This window comes from the organism of the source record quoted next, unplaced genomic scaffold (assembly GCF_019419815.1).
Source record: "Pyrus x bretschneideri cultivar Hongxiangsu unplaced genomic scaffold, Pyrus_bretschneideri_v1 Contig61, whole genome shotgun sequence".
Taxonomy (NCBI): Eukaryota; Viridiplantae; Streptophyta; class Magnoliopsida; order Rosales; family Rosaceae; genus Pyrus; species Pyrus x bretschneideri.
The window spans coordinates 2,116,425-2,134,489 of NW_025999800.1; the positions used below are offsets into that span (position 1 = coordinate 2,116,425).

The 18,065-nt window shown below is 35.0% G+C and overlaps 2 protein-coding genes across 2 annotated transcripts; one reads left to right on the forward strand and one right to left on the reverse strand.

Moving 5' to 3' along the window:
* Positions 1-194: 194 nt before the first annotated feature.
* LOC103926814 (mannosyl-oligosaccharide 1,2-alpha-mannosidase MNS1) lies at positions 195-6,051 on the reverse strand. The gene is made up of 14 exons (XM_009335692.2): positions 5,810-6,051; positions 5,088-5,135; positions 4,549-4,731; positions 3,936-4,048; positions 3,288-3,353; positions 2,988-3,159; positions 2,716-2,805; positions 2,403-2,527; positions 2,220-2,285; positions 1,763-1,871; positions 1,574-1,672; positions 1,275-1,355; positions 1,025-1,195; positions 195-774 (listed from the first exon to the last, which is right to left on the reverse strand). Exons 1-14 carry the CDS (start codon positions 5,963-5,965, stop codon positions 532-534), a joined length of 1,722 nt encoding a protein of 573 aa, XP_009333967.2. The 5' UTR covers positions 5,966-6,051; the 3' UTR covers positions 195-531.
* Positions 6,052-13,029: 6,978 nt separating this feature from the next.
* On the forward strand, positions 13,030-16,900 carry LOC103926815 (metal tolerance protein C4-like). The gene is made up of 13 exons (XM_009335693.2): positions 13,030-13,433; positions 13,549-13,600; positions 13,717-13,849; positions 13,939-13,994; positions 14,339-14,453; positions 14,589-14,646; positions 14,721-14,839; positions 15,220-15,339; positions 15,578-15,679; positions 15,761-15,833; positions 16,184-16,251; positions 16,368-16,428; positions 16,526-16,900. Exons 1-13 carry the CDS (start codon positions 13,157-13,159, stop codon positions 16,648-16,650), a joined length of 1,359 nt encoding a protein of 452 aa, XP_009333968.2. The 5' UTR covers positions 13,030-13,156; the 3' UTR covers positions 16,651-16,900.
* The last annotated feature ends 1,165 nt before the right edge of the window (positions 16,901-18,065 follow it).

Below are 18,065 nucleotides of genomic sequence, written 5' to 3' on the forward strand. Positions count from 1 at the left end.
ACAAAACTAAGGAAAAGTAGTAGAAAGACTCCTCGTGTACCCCCTTTCCGTAATTTAATGCAAGACTATTTATCGTCTGTCAAAAACAAAAAGTCTAAGATTACAGACATATTCAAATCATAAACATACCACCACATTTCCAAGTAAAGCCCAATGCCCCCATGTGAGAGAGAGAGATAAAGAGAGACATGATCTGGAAATAATCAAATAAGTGCCATTGAAATGTCAAAAATCAAATGGAGGGGGAAATTCAATTCAAAACATTCCTCCATGAAATTACAAATGTTGATCCATATTCCCAAATGGGTAATAAGAGCTAGGAATATCCATTTTTTCCTGTGAGGGTGACATAAGAGCATACATATGTTACCATAGAATACAACTTCCACCACCAGGCGTAATTTGTAGAGCCGAATCATTTCCTCCTTGTACAAAAGCGGACATCAAATCTCAACAGACTAATGTATCTTACTATCTTGGCCCCTTCACCTACTTGGACCCTAGAATTACACTAGGATTATAGAAAACCTATTAATCTCGTGATCGACCTTCCTTCCTCCCGCGCAATCTAATCTTTGGTCTATCGTTCCCATTTGCTTTTCCAGATGTGTCTGCATCATGCCTGGCCATAATTTTTATTGGGTGAGCTTCCGTGTTGAAAACCCATTCGTCTAGGGAGATGACAGAGGAGGGCGAAAATAGAAGATAGAGATATTTGAGTGTCTCCGCAAGAAAGAAGCTTTGCATCATGTTGTCTTTGTCACCAGTGTTAACCTGAAACGACCAACAACCGGCATAAATGAAAAGCCGCAAAATCAGTAAAAGACAATTTATTTCACCTGCTCCAAACTTCAGTATACTGAAGAGCAAGTAGCTTTGATTAGTTCACATATTCATGAGATTCAAGGAATGAAATACAATAGAAAAAGTTGCACTCCAAGAGACCATGAATAAAAGGTACGTAGAAGGAACTCGAAAGCAGATGCAGTGTAGTTATGGGTTTATGGGTTTAAGAAGTGCATACGTCTTTCAGTCCAACATATCCTGACTCTATGCGGGAGTTCTTTTCAAATGCCTGAAATATATTCCAGCCCCACTCTTGGTATGTCTTGTTGCCAGTCAAACGCCAGAGGTAAAAAAGTGATTCAACTGTCTCTGGTCTCAATATATTCCATGACGTACCCACGCTCAAGTCCTGGAAATTTCAAACATAGACCAACCTCTGAGCAAATATTAACTATATTTCAGTCTAAACGAAAATCAGGATAACTAACCTGCCCATCATGAAAGAAATAATTCTCTCCAGCTAACTTTGTCGGTGTTGACTGGTAGAAGTTATAGCATGTCCAAGCAAGCTGAAAATAGGCTTGCAGAATCAGTCAAAGGTTCAAAGGGTAAAACAATTTTACAAGCTTTATTTGTAACTTTTTGCTAATAAGTAAAAAGTTGTGTGCAGAATAACACACACATACTATCTCACTCAATAGAGCTTGTCCAACTGACATGGAATATGCGTTTAAAATAGGCCGTAAAATTCCAAAGGTGAAACTCAAATCTTTCACGGAAGTAATACCTCTTCTGCAAGTGATAAGAATTGCTTAGATTCATCAGGACTATAACCAGATGACCCTAAAGCCAGCATTCCTGGAGCAAAGCATGCTAGTTCGTCCATCTGCATTTGTAAGGAAATGCTACTTAAAATGTAACAAAGTAATTATCGACATGGCATTTAATGATACTGCAACTGCAATCAATAATTTACCTTGTTTGTCATAGTGTTTCCATTCTTCTCACATAAATATGCAAACGAGGATGGTGTTGTTCTCCGGATCAAGCTCAACAGACCTTTCATTGATTTCTCCCACATATCTCTGCTTCCAAAATTCCATAAGAATTTTGACATCAAGACAAACTTAAAGACCATGACCACATATCCACTTCAAAAACAAGATTTTTAGAAAAGAAAAGGTTCAATTATAAATTAAAATTGAAGAACCACGAGACTTTTTGAGCCCCGTACAGGACTTTTTGCCCTTAAAGAATACAGGTCATGGTACCAGAGCCAAAGCCACGTGATGCCTTTTTGGTATTTCTATTGCTAAGCTCTATGGCAAATTGGGTCTTTCAAGTAGATATGATTCCCATAGCTTTTGAAACCAAACAGAACATTCTGTGGAAAAGTGGTTATAATCATCAAAAGACAAAGACAAACTTCTGACCTATAAGGCTTTACAGCTGAAGTTTTGTTCCCCAGTATCCAGACTTTGAGTAAATATTCATAGAAGCTGCAAACAATTGCCTAAAGTTAATCCCAACATTGTTTTAAGCCACTCACAACAAGTATACCTAATGAAACCTGAATCTCGAAAATTACATAATTCATATTAAAAATTAATGCTTACCTGTCACCCATTGCACCGAAGGTTATAGTGGAATATCCTGATCTTCCTCTTTCGGGATCAATATAAATAGGAAGCAACCCATCATCAGGGAAAGTTTTGTTAAGCGCCACTATAACATTCTCAGCCTAGGAATCACAAGCAATTAGTTTTTCACACCAATGAAATGACAGTCACTGATCTATCTCTTGTATACATGTTAATATGCGCAACAATTCATACTATGGCTAACTTCAGGGTTGCGTTAACGTGCTGCAATAGGCTATTTGACCAGGGAAAGAAAAACAAAACCTAGTAAATATGATAGTATATATACCTTCTGCTGGTACTTCGGGTCTCCTGTCCTCTGAGAAAGAGCAATAAACTCCACCTGTTCTGTGCCAGAATCTGCCAAGATACTTTCACCCTAAAGACATGATGAACTAAAATATCAAAAATTTATCGAATGAAATTTTAAAACACTAATTGTAAATATTCAAATGTTTCAGATAAATCATGAAAGAGATCTACACATGCAACACTATTAGTGAATAAACTATATCATAACAAGAGACTATCTGAAAATGGTAGCTCTTTTTCACCACTTACTCCAGTCCATGAAGGATTGTGCGGCTTTCCATATGCCAAGTTGATAATGTTGTACGGTATCCCACTAGGTGTATCCCATGCAGGCAGCAATCTGTCTGCAATCTCTCTAGCCTTATCAAGGAAAAGTTTATCTTCTGAGAGATCATATGCACTGAGAAGTCCACCTACAACTCTGGAAATTTCAGAAAAACAATAGACACGATACATCAGAAATTCTGCTGTCAGATGAGGAAAATAAAGTGCAAGCCCAGGTGGAGAAAATAATTAAAATCAACCATATATTAAACCTTATAATGCAACCTTATGGTTGTCTCAAAAACACTAGCCTCATAATCCTTGTCAAAATCCAATGAGGTTGCAACCCACCTGCCAAGAATAACATATAAATTATATACATTTATTACCAAGATGTAACATGTAACGTTGTAGAATGAGGTTTGGGCAAAAAGAACAAACAAAGATGTCAAGGCAAGAAAATGGGAAAATAAATGAATAATGAAAGTCATAGAAGAGGGATAAACAAGAATACACAATACTTTAGTGCGCCCTAGGGTTGAGGACATCAAGATACAAGAATACAACAGAGTAAAAGAGGAGGAGAATAACAAATAATAGAGATGAGTAAATATGAGGGATCGTACGAAATGAGGAATATTTTCCCTTTTTCTTTTGCAATATACAAGCAAGCATAAACAAAAGAAAAGGTCATCTAAGATAGTTTACACAGTGCAATGAAAATCTGTCAAAGCACTGTTGCAAAGATTAATTGGTTCACGTTGAAGGAGCAAAAGGACAAGAAGCTAAAATGACATACATAGAACAAAGGCCCTACATAGGACATGGTAGTTACTACACTCTCTAGCTCCTACATAGGGCCAAGTAGCCAAAGATTAATTTGGTCCACTGAGTATGCTACCAAAGAATATGAAAATCGAAACTTCAACTCACTCTCTAGCTTTTTGGAACTGCTCATGAAGCCCCATTATATACAACGTATCAAGAGAGTCTACTAGTGTTGCTCCAAGACCACCAAAGCTATTGACACCATTCTTTGATTGCGGCTGGTACATGCAAAACAGCTTTGGTGTTAGAAATTTGTAAAAAAATAATAACATTACCAATAACAAGGAAAGTCAAAAAATACTATCAAGTTTGTGGTTGTTACAAATAGAACTGTCACTGAGCCCAGACAACTTTAACGCTCCTAGATTCTTTAGTGAGCACAGACACAGAAATGTAGTTTATCAGAATAGAGACATGAACACCTAAACTAATTTTATTGAGCAAAATGTCAGATGCAGATCTGAAAGTTAGACAAAAGCTTAAAAACCTTGACAAAGTCACAACTTCAGCAAGCTATACCAATGATCAACTAAAGATACACCAAAAGAATACTAAAACCTTGTAAATTGAATTCATCACAAAGCACAAAATGAACACGTGGGTAGAAAAAGGCCATAATACAGTGTGAACTGCTACGTCTTTAAAGTAAAACTTAAATAGTGTAGAAATAACATTTAAAAATGAAATAGACAATGGTAAACAGAAAGGATCATTATACCTGAAGTTCATCTTGGCCCCATGCATACTTCTCATATGAACTCCACGCGTGAATCATAGCTTCTTTGACTTTTTCTCTTCTTTGAATGTCAATTGGGTCCAGGCCAACCTCTTTCTCACCATCCCTGTCCTTCAATGTATTCTTTTTAGTGGCATCACCTTGCACATTTTGTGAGTCTTCAACCTGAGTGTACAATATACAATGACACATGACACATATCTACCTTTTAAAATGGATTAAAATATTGCTTTAGGGTATTCTGAGACATAATTGTTCATATCCAGGCACAAATATATAATCAAATCAGATTGCAAATAACCATAGAGAACATAACTCATTCAATTTCAAAGAACAGTTGAGGCAGAATAAGGAGAGCTTAAAGCTCTATTAATCTAAGTGTTATAATTGAAAACTTTTGGGATTGATAGCTATGGCAGCAACAGCACCGCCCCACCCCAAATAAATGAATGAAAAGATAGTGACTGAAGGCCAAATAAGAAGCTCAAGCTTGAACATAAACCAAGGCATAAGACGCTTACCAAACTTTTCAAATGGTTCAGTTGTTCATTTAACTTGGCCACTTCTTCCTGCAATTCGTACATAACATCATTAGATGCGGAAAATAAAAAAAATAAAAAGTGAAACTCGGTTCAATTTATAATGCAAAAAGTGAAACTCTTGCATCTGGGGAACCTAGTTACTCCTGAACGTAACATCAAATGAGAAATTTATACATCACTTTTCCATTTCCATATAACCCGGGCTGGGATTGTCCTTTAAATATAAAAGGCTTCTGCCATCCATAACATTTTATGATATATTCCATTAGACCAGATGCTCCTCCTCTCATATTCATGGTTTTAACTATCAAACCACCGTTTTCCACATGCACAATTTAACACTTTGTCCGAAATCTTTTCGAAACAAACAGGACATTGAAGGTAAACAAACACATTAAACATTTTGTCAAAGAATTTAACACTTCGTCCGAAATTCAAAATCTTTTCGAAACAAACAGGACATTGAAGGCAAACAAACACGTTAAACATTTTGTCAATAGCAGTTACTGAACTTCAAATTCCCCTCTAACGCGATCAAACCATTTTTTTCAGCCACACGTAAAGACCCTAAAATGGAAACCGCTAATCCATACTTCAAATTTACACCCCCATTTTCCCAGACTTTCTCAGCAACCAAACAGAGCATACAACACTCAAAAACCCAAATCAAAGAAAGTAAAATAACCGACAGGGAGACCAACCTCGTGCTCTTTGAGGAGAGTCTGGCGGTCCCAGACAACCAGAGAGATGCAAACGAATGCTATGAAGAGCAAAGCCAGGCGTTGCGGCCGCTTCAAATAATACGCCGGGTTGCAGTACCTCAATCTGCTCGACGACGACGATCTGACCCTGGCCATGGCAGCAAACAAACACTGACCCTCCGATTCAGAGGCACAGCATGGAGGTCGCAGCGAGACAAAGAAAACGTCTTTCTTCGATCTGCAACCAACGAAACGACGTTCAAATTGTTTTGCAGGATCGAAACGCCGGAAATGAAAACGGGAGTGCGTGCAATTAAAGACGTTTTGAGCTGCGATGCGATCTCCCGTCCAATGGGATGCGCGTTTCGGTACGGGCGAAGAAACGGGCGACGACTTTGAAATTTCAGAGAGAGAAAAAGATATTATCGTGGGAAAGTGGAGACTGAAAGACGAAGAAAAGAATTTTGTTGTCTGTTTTTAAGGAAAAAAAAAAAAAAAAGGGTTTGTCTGTAAAAATGGCAAGGAAGTTTGTAGGTTTGTCTTGGTCAACATAAGTGATTCGAGTTGTTGATTAATTTTTTTAAAAAAAATATTAATTAAAGTAGATTGTAGTTTATATAGGAAAATATTGGCAAACCCAACATTACATACACAAAAAAAATTTATTATAGTTTGATTGATTGATAAATTTTTTATTACATGAATAGATGAGTATGATACAATTTATCAATGTTGAATGTCAATTGGCATACACGTTGTAATTTTACTTCCTAACTACTTTTATGAGTTTAGGGGTTCGTTTAGGAAATGTTTTTAAATGACTAAAAGAGGTTCGTTTAGGAAATGTTTTTAAATGACTGAAACAGTTTTTATAAAAAATATTTATCAAACAAATCCTTAATAATAATACAAGTTAATTCTAGAAAAACACTTAACGTAAAAGTACTTAAGTGCTGCTAAAACTCAAAAATATTTTTATCACTTTTACAAAAATAACTAATTTGAAGTGCACAATTACTTTCAAATTCAAAGTCAAACCTAAAATACAAGCAATGAAATAGTGTTAATTGATTTTAATAGGGGCTTGTCGGTCCATTGGTGCTTGATCCTTAGTTATGTGATTTCAATCTTCAAAATAAATGGTTGTATTGTTAGGCTATTAATTTCAACCTTTAATTAGGTAATTTGTGTTTCAATTAGGCGATTTATGTTTCAATATGTATACTCTCACATATTAAACCAAGTATTGCACAATGTGAGTTTATTCCCCGAGCCATATAAATTTTTAATAAAAAATTTGACGTACTTCTATGAAAAGCACATTAAGTTTTTATAAAGATGAAAGAAGTTATTGAAATAAGTACTTGAAGTGCTTCATGATACAAGCACATAGGTGCTTTGTTCAAAAAGCACTTACATATTTTTTGAACAAAGAATCATTGTCAACTTTATTTGCCAAACATAATAAAAAACGCTTTTAGTGATATATATATATATATATATATATATATATATATATTAAAAAAAAAAAAAGCACTTTACATGTGGTTTTGGAACATCTCTAGTAATACGAACTAATTTTTGTTACTAAAGCTAGCCAAATGACTCAGATGTTAATTTGGCTTGTCCAACAATACTAACTATTTTAGCTTAAGTTAAAATGTTTCAATATTATGTCTTCCTAAACTTACTAACCCCTTTTTTTTTCTTCTCCTGAAGCGAGTGTATTTTTGCTTATCACCCTCAAGTGGTTGTAGTGTTCACCACTCTACTTATTATCATTACATGAGTTTAAATTTTGAGATTTATATATGTCCACTAAACAGATCTCAAAATTTAAACTCATCCAACGGTGATAAATATAATGATGAGTATTATCATCAATTGAGGATGGTGAGCAAAAATATTGTTTCTTGCAGCCCACAAACAATGCAATTTCATAGTTTTAACCTTGTGCAATAATTTAACCGTCTCTTTCTTCTCTAACTAAATTTAGCTAGTTATTTTTTCATAAGTTTAAGATAGCTAGTCATTTAACTAGCATTCATAAACTATTTTTTTTATACATTTTTTTTAAAGTAAAAGAAATAGATTGTTAAAGATGCTTTAAAGCCACGAAGAGGGAAGGGCCAAAAAAGCTAGAAAATAGCCTAATTTCAACAAAACTCAACCCCAACTAAAAACTGGATTAAAAATCAACAAAGCTCATCAAATCAAAATATAGCCAAAAGAGTATCAGGCTAGCCAATTTTGGCCTAATAGCCAGCCCATTTGCTGGGCCCAACAACAGCTTTTTACTCAAACCGTCTTGGTCAAATCCTTCTCTTCTCACTGACCACTCAGTACTACGGTCTAATAGTATTCATTTTCACTTATAAGTGAGAAGTCTTATGATTGATTCTCGTCAAATTCGAATTTGAACCACATTATTACTAGCACATTGTGAGGTTTAACCTACTCCTCCACCCTTTTAGTGTAGATAATACCGTTTGTTTATTAAAAAAAAAAAAAATCCTTCCCTCCCCACCTCATAAATCAAACCCTCTCTCCTGTCTTCCCTGTATTGTATTGATTCAGAAGAAATAGATGGGGTCACGCTAGGCCTGGCAATTTCTGACACGACCCGATAACCCGACACGACACGACACGAAATTAACAGGTGTTTGGGTCGACACGATAACGAATCGGGTCTTATCGGGTAACCCGATAAGCACCTGTTAAGATAACGGGTCGGGTCGGGTATACACGTGGGTAAACACGATACACGATAAGCAAAATATTATTTTTATAATTTTATAACCCCTAAAAAAATATTGTAATAATTATATACATTAATTTTACAATTTTATACCCCTAAAAATTATAATAAATATATATATATATTAAATTAACTATAAAATTTATAATAATTATAATAATTATATATACTATAATAATTATACCCCCAAAATATTAAGTCTATCTATACTAATTATATTATATTATATATATATATATATATATATTAAATTTTATAAAAATTATAATGCATATGAATTAATAATTTAATATGCATGATCATGCATTTGCCAATTTGCCGTCCTTTTTGGAAAAAAAAATGGAGGGAAAATGAAAATGTTAAGAAAAGTTGAAAATAAAACAAAAAAGTGAGGGAATTAAGGAAAGATGTTGGAGGGAAAAGTGAAAATAATAAGAAAAAGTTGAAAAGGAAACAAAAAAGAGAGGGAAAAATGAAAATTAATAGAAGTGGTGAGAAAAATTTTTTTTTTTTTAAGTTATTAACTTTTTATCACATACATGACTGTCATGACATATCTCACTATTTTTATAATGAACACGTGACACGTGATGTATGTACTATTCCGTGTACCAGTCAATTATAATTTATACGTACAAAATAAATAGATTTAAATCTACTTAATAAATATATATATATACACACACACACACACACGGAACTTGATTGATGGCATACGAATTCTCCAAAACTAATTTCAACGATCCAAACCGTCAAAATTGTTTGTATATGCTTGGAGATCATATCAGCAAAAAATCACAAAAAAAAAAACATTCAGAGATCAAGTAACGGGACAAAGCTTTTCAACGGTTATAAACGAAAAATCACGATTTAACGGTTATTTTAACTCCGATTTTGATAATTTTTTATAACTACACTTCTTGACCCTATATGAATACAATGAATGAATTCGATCTTCAATTTAAAATATTTACACAAGTGGATACCACAAAATCTTATGTTATACTTAATAAAAGTATAAATAAACTCTAAGTGTTAGTCAATCTATCGTTTTACGAATTCTCCAAAACTAATTTCAACGATCCAAACCGTCAAAATTGTTTGTATATGCTTGGAGATCACATCAGCAAAAAATCACAAAAAAAAAAACATTCAAAGATCAAGTAACGAGACAAAGCTTTTCAACGGTTATAAACGAAAAATCAAGATTTAACGGTTATTTTAACTCCGATTTTGATGATTTTTTATAACTACACTCCTTGACCCTATATGAATACAATGAATGAATTCGATCTTCAATTTAAAATATTTACACAAGTGGATACGACAAAATCTTATGTTATACTTAATAAAAGTATAAATAAACTCTAAGTGTTAGTCAATCTATCATTTTACGAATTCTCCAAAACTAATTTCAACGATCAAAACCGTCAAAATTGTTTGTATATGCTTGGAGATCACATCAGCAAAAAATCACAAAAAAAAAACATTCAGAGATCAAGTAACGGGACAAAGCTTTTCGACGGTTATAAACGAAAAATCAAGATTTAACGGTTATTTTAACTCCGATTTTGATGATTTTTTATAACTACACTCCTTGACCCTATATGAATACAATGAATGAATTCGATCTTCAATTTAAAATATTTACACAAGTGGATACCACAAAATCTTATGTTATACTTAATAAAAGTATAAATAAACTCTAAGTGTTAGTCAATCTATCATTTTACGAATTCTCCAAAACTAATTTCAACGATCAAAACCGTCAAAATTGTTTGTATATGCTTGGAGATCACATCAGCAAAAAATCACAAAAAAAAAACATTCAGAGATCAAGTAACGGGACAAAGCTTTTCGACGGTTATAAACGAAAAATCAAGATTTAACGGTTATTTTAACTCCGATTTTGATGATTTTTTATAACTACACTCCTTGACCCTATATGAATACAATGAATGAATTCGATCTTCAATTTAAAATATTTACACAAGTGGATACCACAAATCTTATGTTATACTTAATAAAAGTATAAATAAACTCTAAGTGTTAGTCAATCTATCGTTTTACGAATTCTCCAAAACTAATTTCAACGATCCAACCGTCAAAATTGTTTGTATATGCTTGGAGATCACATCAGCAAAAAATCACAAAAGAAAAACATTCAAAGATCAAGTAACGGGACAAAGATTTTCAACGGTTATAAACGAAAAATCACGATTTAACGGTTATTTTAACTCCGATTTTGATGATTTTTTATAACTACACTCCTTGACCCTATATGAATATAATGAATGAATTCGATCTTCAATTTAAAATATTTACACAAGTGGATACCACAAAATCTTATGTTATACTTAATAAAAGTATAAATAAACTCTAAGTGTTAGTCAATCTATCGTTTTACGAATTCTTCAAAACTAATTTCAACGATCCAAACCGTCAAAATTGTTTGTATATGCTTGGAGATCACATCAGCAAAAAATCACAAAAAAAAAACATTCAAAGATCAAGTAACGGGACAAAGCTTTTCAACGGTTATAAACGAAAAATCAAGATTTAACGGTTATTTTAACTCCGATTTTGATGATTTTTTATAACTACACTCCTTGACCCTATATGAATATAATGAATGAATTCGATCTTCAATTTAAAATATTTACACAAGTGGATACCACAAAATCTTATGTTATACTTAATAAAAGTATAAATAAACTCTAAGTGTTAGTCAATCAATCATTTTACGAATTCTCCAAAACTAATTTCAACGATCAAAACCGTCAAAATTGTTTGTATATGCTTGGAGATCACATCAGTAAAAAATCACAAAAAAAAAACATTCAGAGATCAAGTAACGGGACAAAGCTTTTCGACGGTTATAAACGAAAAATCAAGATTTAACGGTTATTTTAACTCCGATTTTGATGATTTTTTTTAACTACACTCCTTGACCCTATATGAATACAATGAATGAATTCGATCTTCAATTTAAAATATTTATACTAGTGGAATTTATATACTTAATAAAAGTATGAATCAACTATCATATTAATAATTATATACATTAATTTAATAATTTTATGCGGAAAAGAGTTCTGACGTGGAAAATCTTACTGAAAACATCTTCAACATAACTCTTGAAGGCAATAGATCAAGCCAAAGTTCCAATATAATTTCATGATGTTCGATGTAAATTGAAGATTTTGTAAATGGAGGTGTAAACTTTTAAGAAAGACTTACAATCTTAAAAACAAAAACTCTTTATCCTTGCACATTTAATATTTGTAATAGATTAGTAGTGTATGTGTTATTTTTTTTATTAGGCTTTCATTTTCGAGTGTAGATATAGTACTTGAACGAGAAATGTTTTAATGTTTTCAAGTAATATTTATGTCGCAAGGTGTGGTATGTGCAAATTGTAAAAAAATATATTTTTTTCTTAACGGGTCATAACGGGTCGGGTCACTTTACCCGTTGGGTAAAGTGACACGACCTGTTAAGGACCCGTTAAGATAACGGGTGTGACACGACACGACCCGTTAAGATAACAGGTGTTACACGAAAACGACACGAACACGACAGACACGACCCGTTTGCCAGGCCTAGGTCACGCCAACAAAGGGGCATGGACAAAAGAGGAGAATCAACAACTTATTGCGAGAAAGCTCACACTTTATTTCAATATGGTATAAGTAGTAACTTGATTAAAGCCACTCATAAAGGAATGGGTAGGTTGCCTGGTCTTTCATAACAAAGTTGTTATTCTCATGTGCGCTTGGCTTCCTACTTAGTTCGAGTGAGGGTCTTTCATCTGAAAGTTCTCGATAACCTTCGTCATCCGTCGGTTCTCAAAGCCTTATTATGTCTTTCTTTCTTAATGTCAGGCTTGCGGTTCCTTACACCAAAGGCTTTAACTAGAAATAGAAATTAATCGTTCAACGTCTCTCCGCTTCAATTCCCGAAGAAGAATCGAACATTCAACCTTGTAGACTAATTGAGACCAAAATGTTAACTAACAAATTTAAAAAATAAATTTGAAATTATAAATTATTGGAGGGATTATGTTTAGCCCATTCGATTAGAGATAATATATGAATAGGTCATCACATTATTCATTAAAAAATCATTTCTTGCATGGTCGAAATTCTAGATGGAGGTTATATACCCATTCAACACTTATCTTTTGTCATTTTTCCTCTATTTTGACTGGTTGGCTGTTGTATATGGAAAAATTTTAATTTTTTTTTTATAAGACGATACCATTAGTGGTTAAATGTTAAATTAAAAAGTCGACATAATCCGAATCCACGTTAGAACAAGAAAGCACAACTTATTTCCACCAAATGATAAAGAACCACTTGGAAAATTTTAATTTTAATTATGATTTTTTACTTAAAAAAAATTATGATTTAATTTTTAACTTTTTTAGGGCGGAATTGGTTAACGTCGCTCTACGAGCAAAGCATCTCTTTAGCTCACTGTCACATCACCTTCAACCGTCTCTGATTCTTCACTATTTTCTCAAAACCCTAAAACAATCGAAATGCAGTAGCTTTCCGAGAATCCATGAACATTTCCATGCAGATGAGATGAGAACGTCCTCCTACACTCTCGTCTCCCGCCTTCGCCGCACCCACTGCTTCAGTCCTCGCTGCTCCTCCCAATTTCTGCTCTTTCACTACTCAGACACCAAGAACGACGATCGCAGCGTCCCCCAAAACGCTCCGTTTAGCTCCTCCACTCACACTCTGCTGTGCGGCCTGGTTTCCTCGGCTCCTTGCTCGAAACGGGTCGTCTTGCCGGACTTGGTTTCTTCGGGTAATGTTGCTCTTCGTCAACAGCAGCAGCAGCACTTGCTCCATCGCAGTAGGTTCCTTTTTCGATTTTGGAATTCATGAAATTTTATTTGGAATGTGATGAATTTGTCAATTTTAGCTGAAGATTTTGTACATTTGGGTAATTGGGTATGTTTTGATTTCAGGCTTCTTTACTAGAGCTAAGCAGGTGAAGATTGAATTCAATGACCAGCACAGGTACTGAGCCCGGAAATGTCTGCAATTTTTTTATTTTGTAAATTTTTATTGTTTGTTTCCTTAATTTCTTGGAATTTTATTGAACTCTTGTGTTTTCCATTAAATCTATATGCTAGTCAAAGGGCAGTCACAACTGCATTGTGGTGCAACTTCCTTGTATTTTCTCTCAAGTTTGGTGTCTGGTTATCGACCTCTAGCCATGTTATGTTTGCTGAAGTTGTGCACTCGGTTGCGGATTTTGCAAATCAGGTATTCCAAGTCAATGTTGTTGTGATTTTGCATTTCACGATTGAATCGATTCATTCATGCCGAGAAACTAATCCATGTTGACATTGTAGGCGCTTCTTGCTTATGGTTTGAGTAGCTCAAGGCGTGCACCGGATGCTCTCCATCCGTGAGTCTTTCTATACCGTGATCAACTTTTCGCATCGTTGATCTTCATTAGATTTCATTGTTTCATTTGTCTTTTTATCAACACAAGTTTTGCATTATGTAACAGTCTTAAGAAAGGTTTCCGCAGGAAGAAATCTATTACCTAGAATAAGACTGAGCCATTAGTTAGACTGGTTTAAGCACTTTTATGATCTAGAATACTCACTCCAGTGGAATTGGATGTTGCAAGTGCATAATATAGAGGTCAAGAGCTGTGATTAGAAATTAACTACATGCATATATATTATTTTCTGCTTGCACTAAAAATTAGTTTTAATTGTCATGCTATGTCTTTGATTCTGGCAGTTATGGATACTCCAAGGAAAGATTTGTCTGGTCCTTGATATCTGCTGTTGGTATCTTTTGTCTTGGTTCGGGTGCGACTATTGTTCATGGAGTTCAAAACTTGTGGACTTCACAGGTTATTACTAATTGAGTTTTTACTTGGCAAACTTTTGTTACCAAAACCTATTTGTACTTTTTTTTCTTCTAACGTCTTATGTTTAATTTCTTAGCTTATCTGATGTGTTTGTAAATTCTATTGCGGTTTGGTCAGCCTCCTCCAAATATTCAGTATGCAGCTCTTGTGATTGGTGGCTCATTTATTATTGAAGGTACAACTCAATGCATATGATTATATTATTTCCTTTTCACGTTCCCCCTTTTAACCTTTGCATCCATTCCTTAGGTGCTTCTCTTCTTGTTGCCATACAAGCTGTCAAGAAAGGTGCAGCTGCTGAGGGCATGAAATTGAGAGACTTTATATGGCGCGGACACGATCCCACATCTGTTGCAGTCATGACAGAGGTAATACACTGGGTTGTTGTTTCTTTGTTCTCATTTGGTTGTTGGAAATTTTTTGTTTCTGTGATTGCAAAGGAAGAAATGATTAGGCATAGAAATGGGGACGAATGAAAGTTTCAGTGACACCAATTAGTATATTCGAGTCTACTTAATTGCAAGAAACTATCTCAAGCAGTCAAACCCAACATGTAATGTTGTTGAAACCCGTCATTAACGTAGCATAAGCCTAGAGTTGATTGAATTGATGAAGCCACACATATATTTCTTAGTTTCATTCTCTACATGTTAGCAGTTGTCAAGTTACTTTTCTGTAGGTGATTGAATATAATTATTCTGGTATGAAACAAGCTATTATCCCTTTGTAAAATATCTCATGTATGCAGGATGGCGCAGCTGTAACTGGTCTTGCTGTTGCTGCAGCATCACTGGTTGCAGTGAATAGAACAGGAAATGCAATTTATGATCCCATAGGATCGATTGTAGTTGGCAACCTACTTGGAATGGTACGTGATGCTTCTTTCAATAAAAAATTATGCAGAAACTGTAATAGAATACCACATTGCTGTCTAAAAAATGAAGTGAATATCTGCAATACAATGCTGATTTTGAAGTTGTCTGATTACCAAATGCTGGGTATTCAGAAAAAAAGAAAAGAAAAAGAAACCGAAGTAACACGACACATTGTGACTCAGACCCACAGTGAAACTGTAATTATACAACTGAGTTGAATCTACCATGCAGGTGGCTATTTTTCTGATCCAAAGGAATCGACATGCTTTGATTGGCAGGGCAATGGATGACCATGATATGGAGAAGGTTCTCCAGTTTTTGAAAAATGACCCGGTATAATTATGCTAAATGATTTTGGTAATTGATATACGTTCATGCTTTTTAGGTTATTTAATATAACTGATTTTGTTATAGGTTGTGGATTCTCTATATGATTGCAAAAGTGAGGTGATTGGTCCTGGATTCTTCAGATTTAAGGCTGAAATAGGTGACTTCCTTGCATCTTGTCTTCTTTATTTTCTTGATTCCTATTGGGTTAGGTTATCAGTTAAACACGTTTTCTAACAAACCACTGTTGTTCTGGTATTCGTAGTTTTGGCCGAATTTGTAAATAAAGTGTATCATGATCTTTATTGTTAGCAACGCATTGAAATTATCAACATGCAGATGTTTGCAGGGTTTTAACTTAACGATGACATATTTCATTTGTAATTTGGTTACCACTAAAACTGAAATTTATTACTTCAACTATATGTTCTTCCTCCATAGTTCACATTCTTTTACATTTGGCATTATTTGGAAATCAGTGATATAATGGTCGCTATCTGCATGGTACAGATTTCAATGGAGTGGTGGTAGTTCAAAATTATCTCTCTAGGACTGGGCGTGAAGAATGGGCAAGACAGGTTAACCATTTCTATATTTTTTGAAACTTTCTTCGACCTGGAGTTTCATTCTAAATGTTTTACTCACATTATTGGCGTATGAGCTGATTTCTGCATGTTATGTGGATGCGATGCAGTTTCGTGAAGCTGCAAAGGAGAAGGATGATACTGCATTACTTAAAATGATGTCAAACTATGGTATGTGTTCAAGTGTATATTTTTATGTACTTTTTTAAATCATTTTGATGACCGAGTTCAATGTGCAATACATTATGAACTTCATCTCCCATTGCAGGTGAAGAGGTAGTGACAGCGTTAGGAAGTGAAGTTGATAGATTGGAGAAGGAGATCCAAGCACTTGTTCCTGGTATACGGCATGTTGATATCGAGGCACACAATCCAATAGAACTATCCCCATGATTCACAAGTTCATATTTCTGTGGTAACGTTTGATCAACTCTTTTCAGAAAATCTGTGGTGCTACCATTCATTTTATGACATGAACGGCTTCTTGCTTCGTTTAGGCAGGATGTAGAAACATGTATACGAACTGCCAATACTTTGAGATACCACGCGTAAATTTTCTTGTGTGCGATTGGCAGTTCGCTGAACTTTAGCCATGGTTATGCAAAATTGTATAAAAATCTACACCAAACCTATTTTCATGGAACTTTAGCCCCAGCACAAGCTTCTTTAAATTCATTCTGGACATTGTTCTTCGAACGACAGTTCATTGATTAGCGTCTGAAAAACGGCTCGAAATACAGCGGTCTGGGTTGACTTTGAGGCGTGATTTGCCACTTTGGGTGGCGGCATGCCGGCATGGGTTGGCTATGGCCTGGGAATTTGAGCTGGGTTGGAGACGAGCACCGGCATTGGTGGCTGGACGGCTGCTCTGGCGTAGTCGTTAGGTGAAGGCGCACTTAATGTGATGATGAAGCACATAGGTTGGATGTTCACATGTGAAAAATTAGGCCTCAATATCTACCCCCATATACCTTGAATCTTCTTCCAAAGAAGTTGCTTAGCAATAGCCACTTATACGGCGTTGCGGACTACGAGTATTTATCCTCGCTCTCAATCTCAGATTCGACTCAGTCTCATGGATGGATGGATGGATGACAAATTTCATACATATCTCATTGTGCGGTTTAGCATAAATTCCCCTTTTCAAAATTGTTGTACCAAAATGAGAAAATAAAGGATAAATTATATTTTACTACTTTTAACTTCGGATCACATAACAAACTCATATCTCATCTTTTAAACATTACAATTTCATACATCATCTTATAAATTTATTGCAATATTAAATCTTTGTTACATTTTTTATCAATTTAGCTATTAAATGATGATGTGGCAAAGCGAGAGGCCTAGTCATTTTTAAATGATAAAATAGAAATTGGAAAAAAGAAAAAAAAATTGAAATCTTAAAAATAAAAAATGAAGAAATGAAGGATGTTTTTGCAGCCTTCGTCCCTAATCGTTCACAGGGGTTCAAGGCAATCGGGTCTGGTACGATGTGGGGGCAACGTCAATGGATTTGGTGCTTTCTGGGTTTGGGTTCGTGCAGTGGTCAAGGCGGCAACAGTTCGAAACCATGGGATATCGATTCAGGATACAGCAGCAGTGGCTAGGTCAGGCAAACGGTGCAGATCAGATTCGGGTGCAAAACAGTGGTGCTAGCGGTTCTTGAGAAGCAGCGGGTCATCGGTTCTGATCAGGCGAACCTAGTGGCAGCGATGCGGGTTCTGAGAACGAGTTGATTCAGGCGGCGAAGACGGCTCTAGCGCGACGCAGCTACAGACCCTCAGCTTCAGCCCTCGTCCGTCACC

Excerpts from the sequence above, each read along its gene's own strand:
- LOC103926814 (XM_009335692.2), bottom strand. The coding sequence starts at position 5,965 with ATGGCCAGGGTCAGATCGTCGTCGTCGAGCAGATTGAGGTACTGCAAC. Across the intron at positions 1,673-1,762 it reads GAAACACTATGACAAACAAG|ATGGACGAACTAGCATGCTT; the intron begins GTAAATTATTGA and ends TTACAAATGCAG. Across the intron at positions 1,196-1,274 it reads ATTTCTTTCATGATGGGCAG|GACTTGAGCGTGGGTACGTC; the intron begins GTTAGTTATCCT and ends TGAAATTTCCAG.
- LOC103926815 (XM_009335693.2), top strand. The coding sequence starts at position 13,157 with ATGAGAACGTCCTCCTACACTCTCGTCTCCCGCCTTCGCCGCACCCAC. Across the intron at positions 13,850-13,938 it reads TTGCGGATTTTGCAAATCAG|GCGCTTCTTGCTTATGGTTT; the intron begins GTATTCCAAGTC and ends TTGACATTGTAG. Across the intron at positions 14,840-15,219 it reads CTGTTGCAGTCATGACAGAG|GATGGCGCAGCTGTAACTGG; the intron begins GTAATACACTGG and ends TCATGTATGCAG.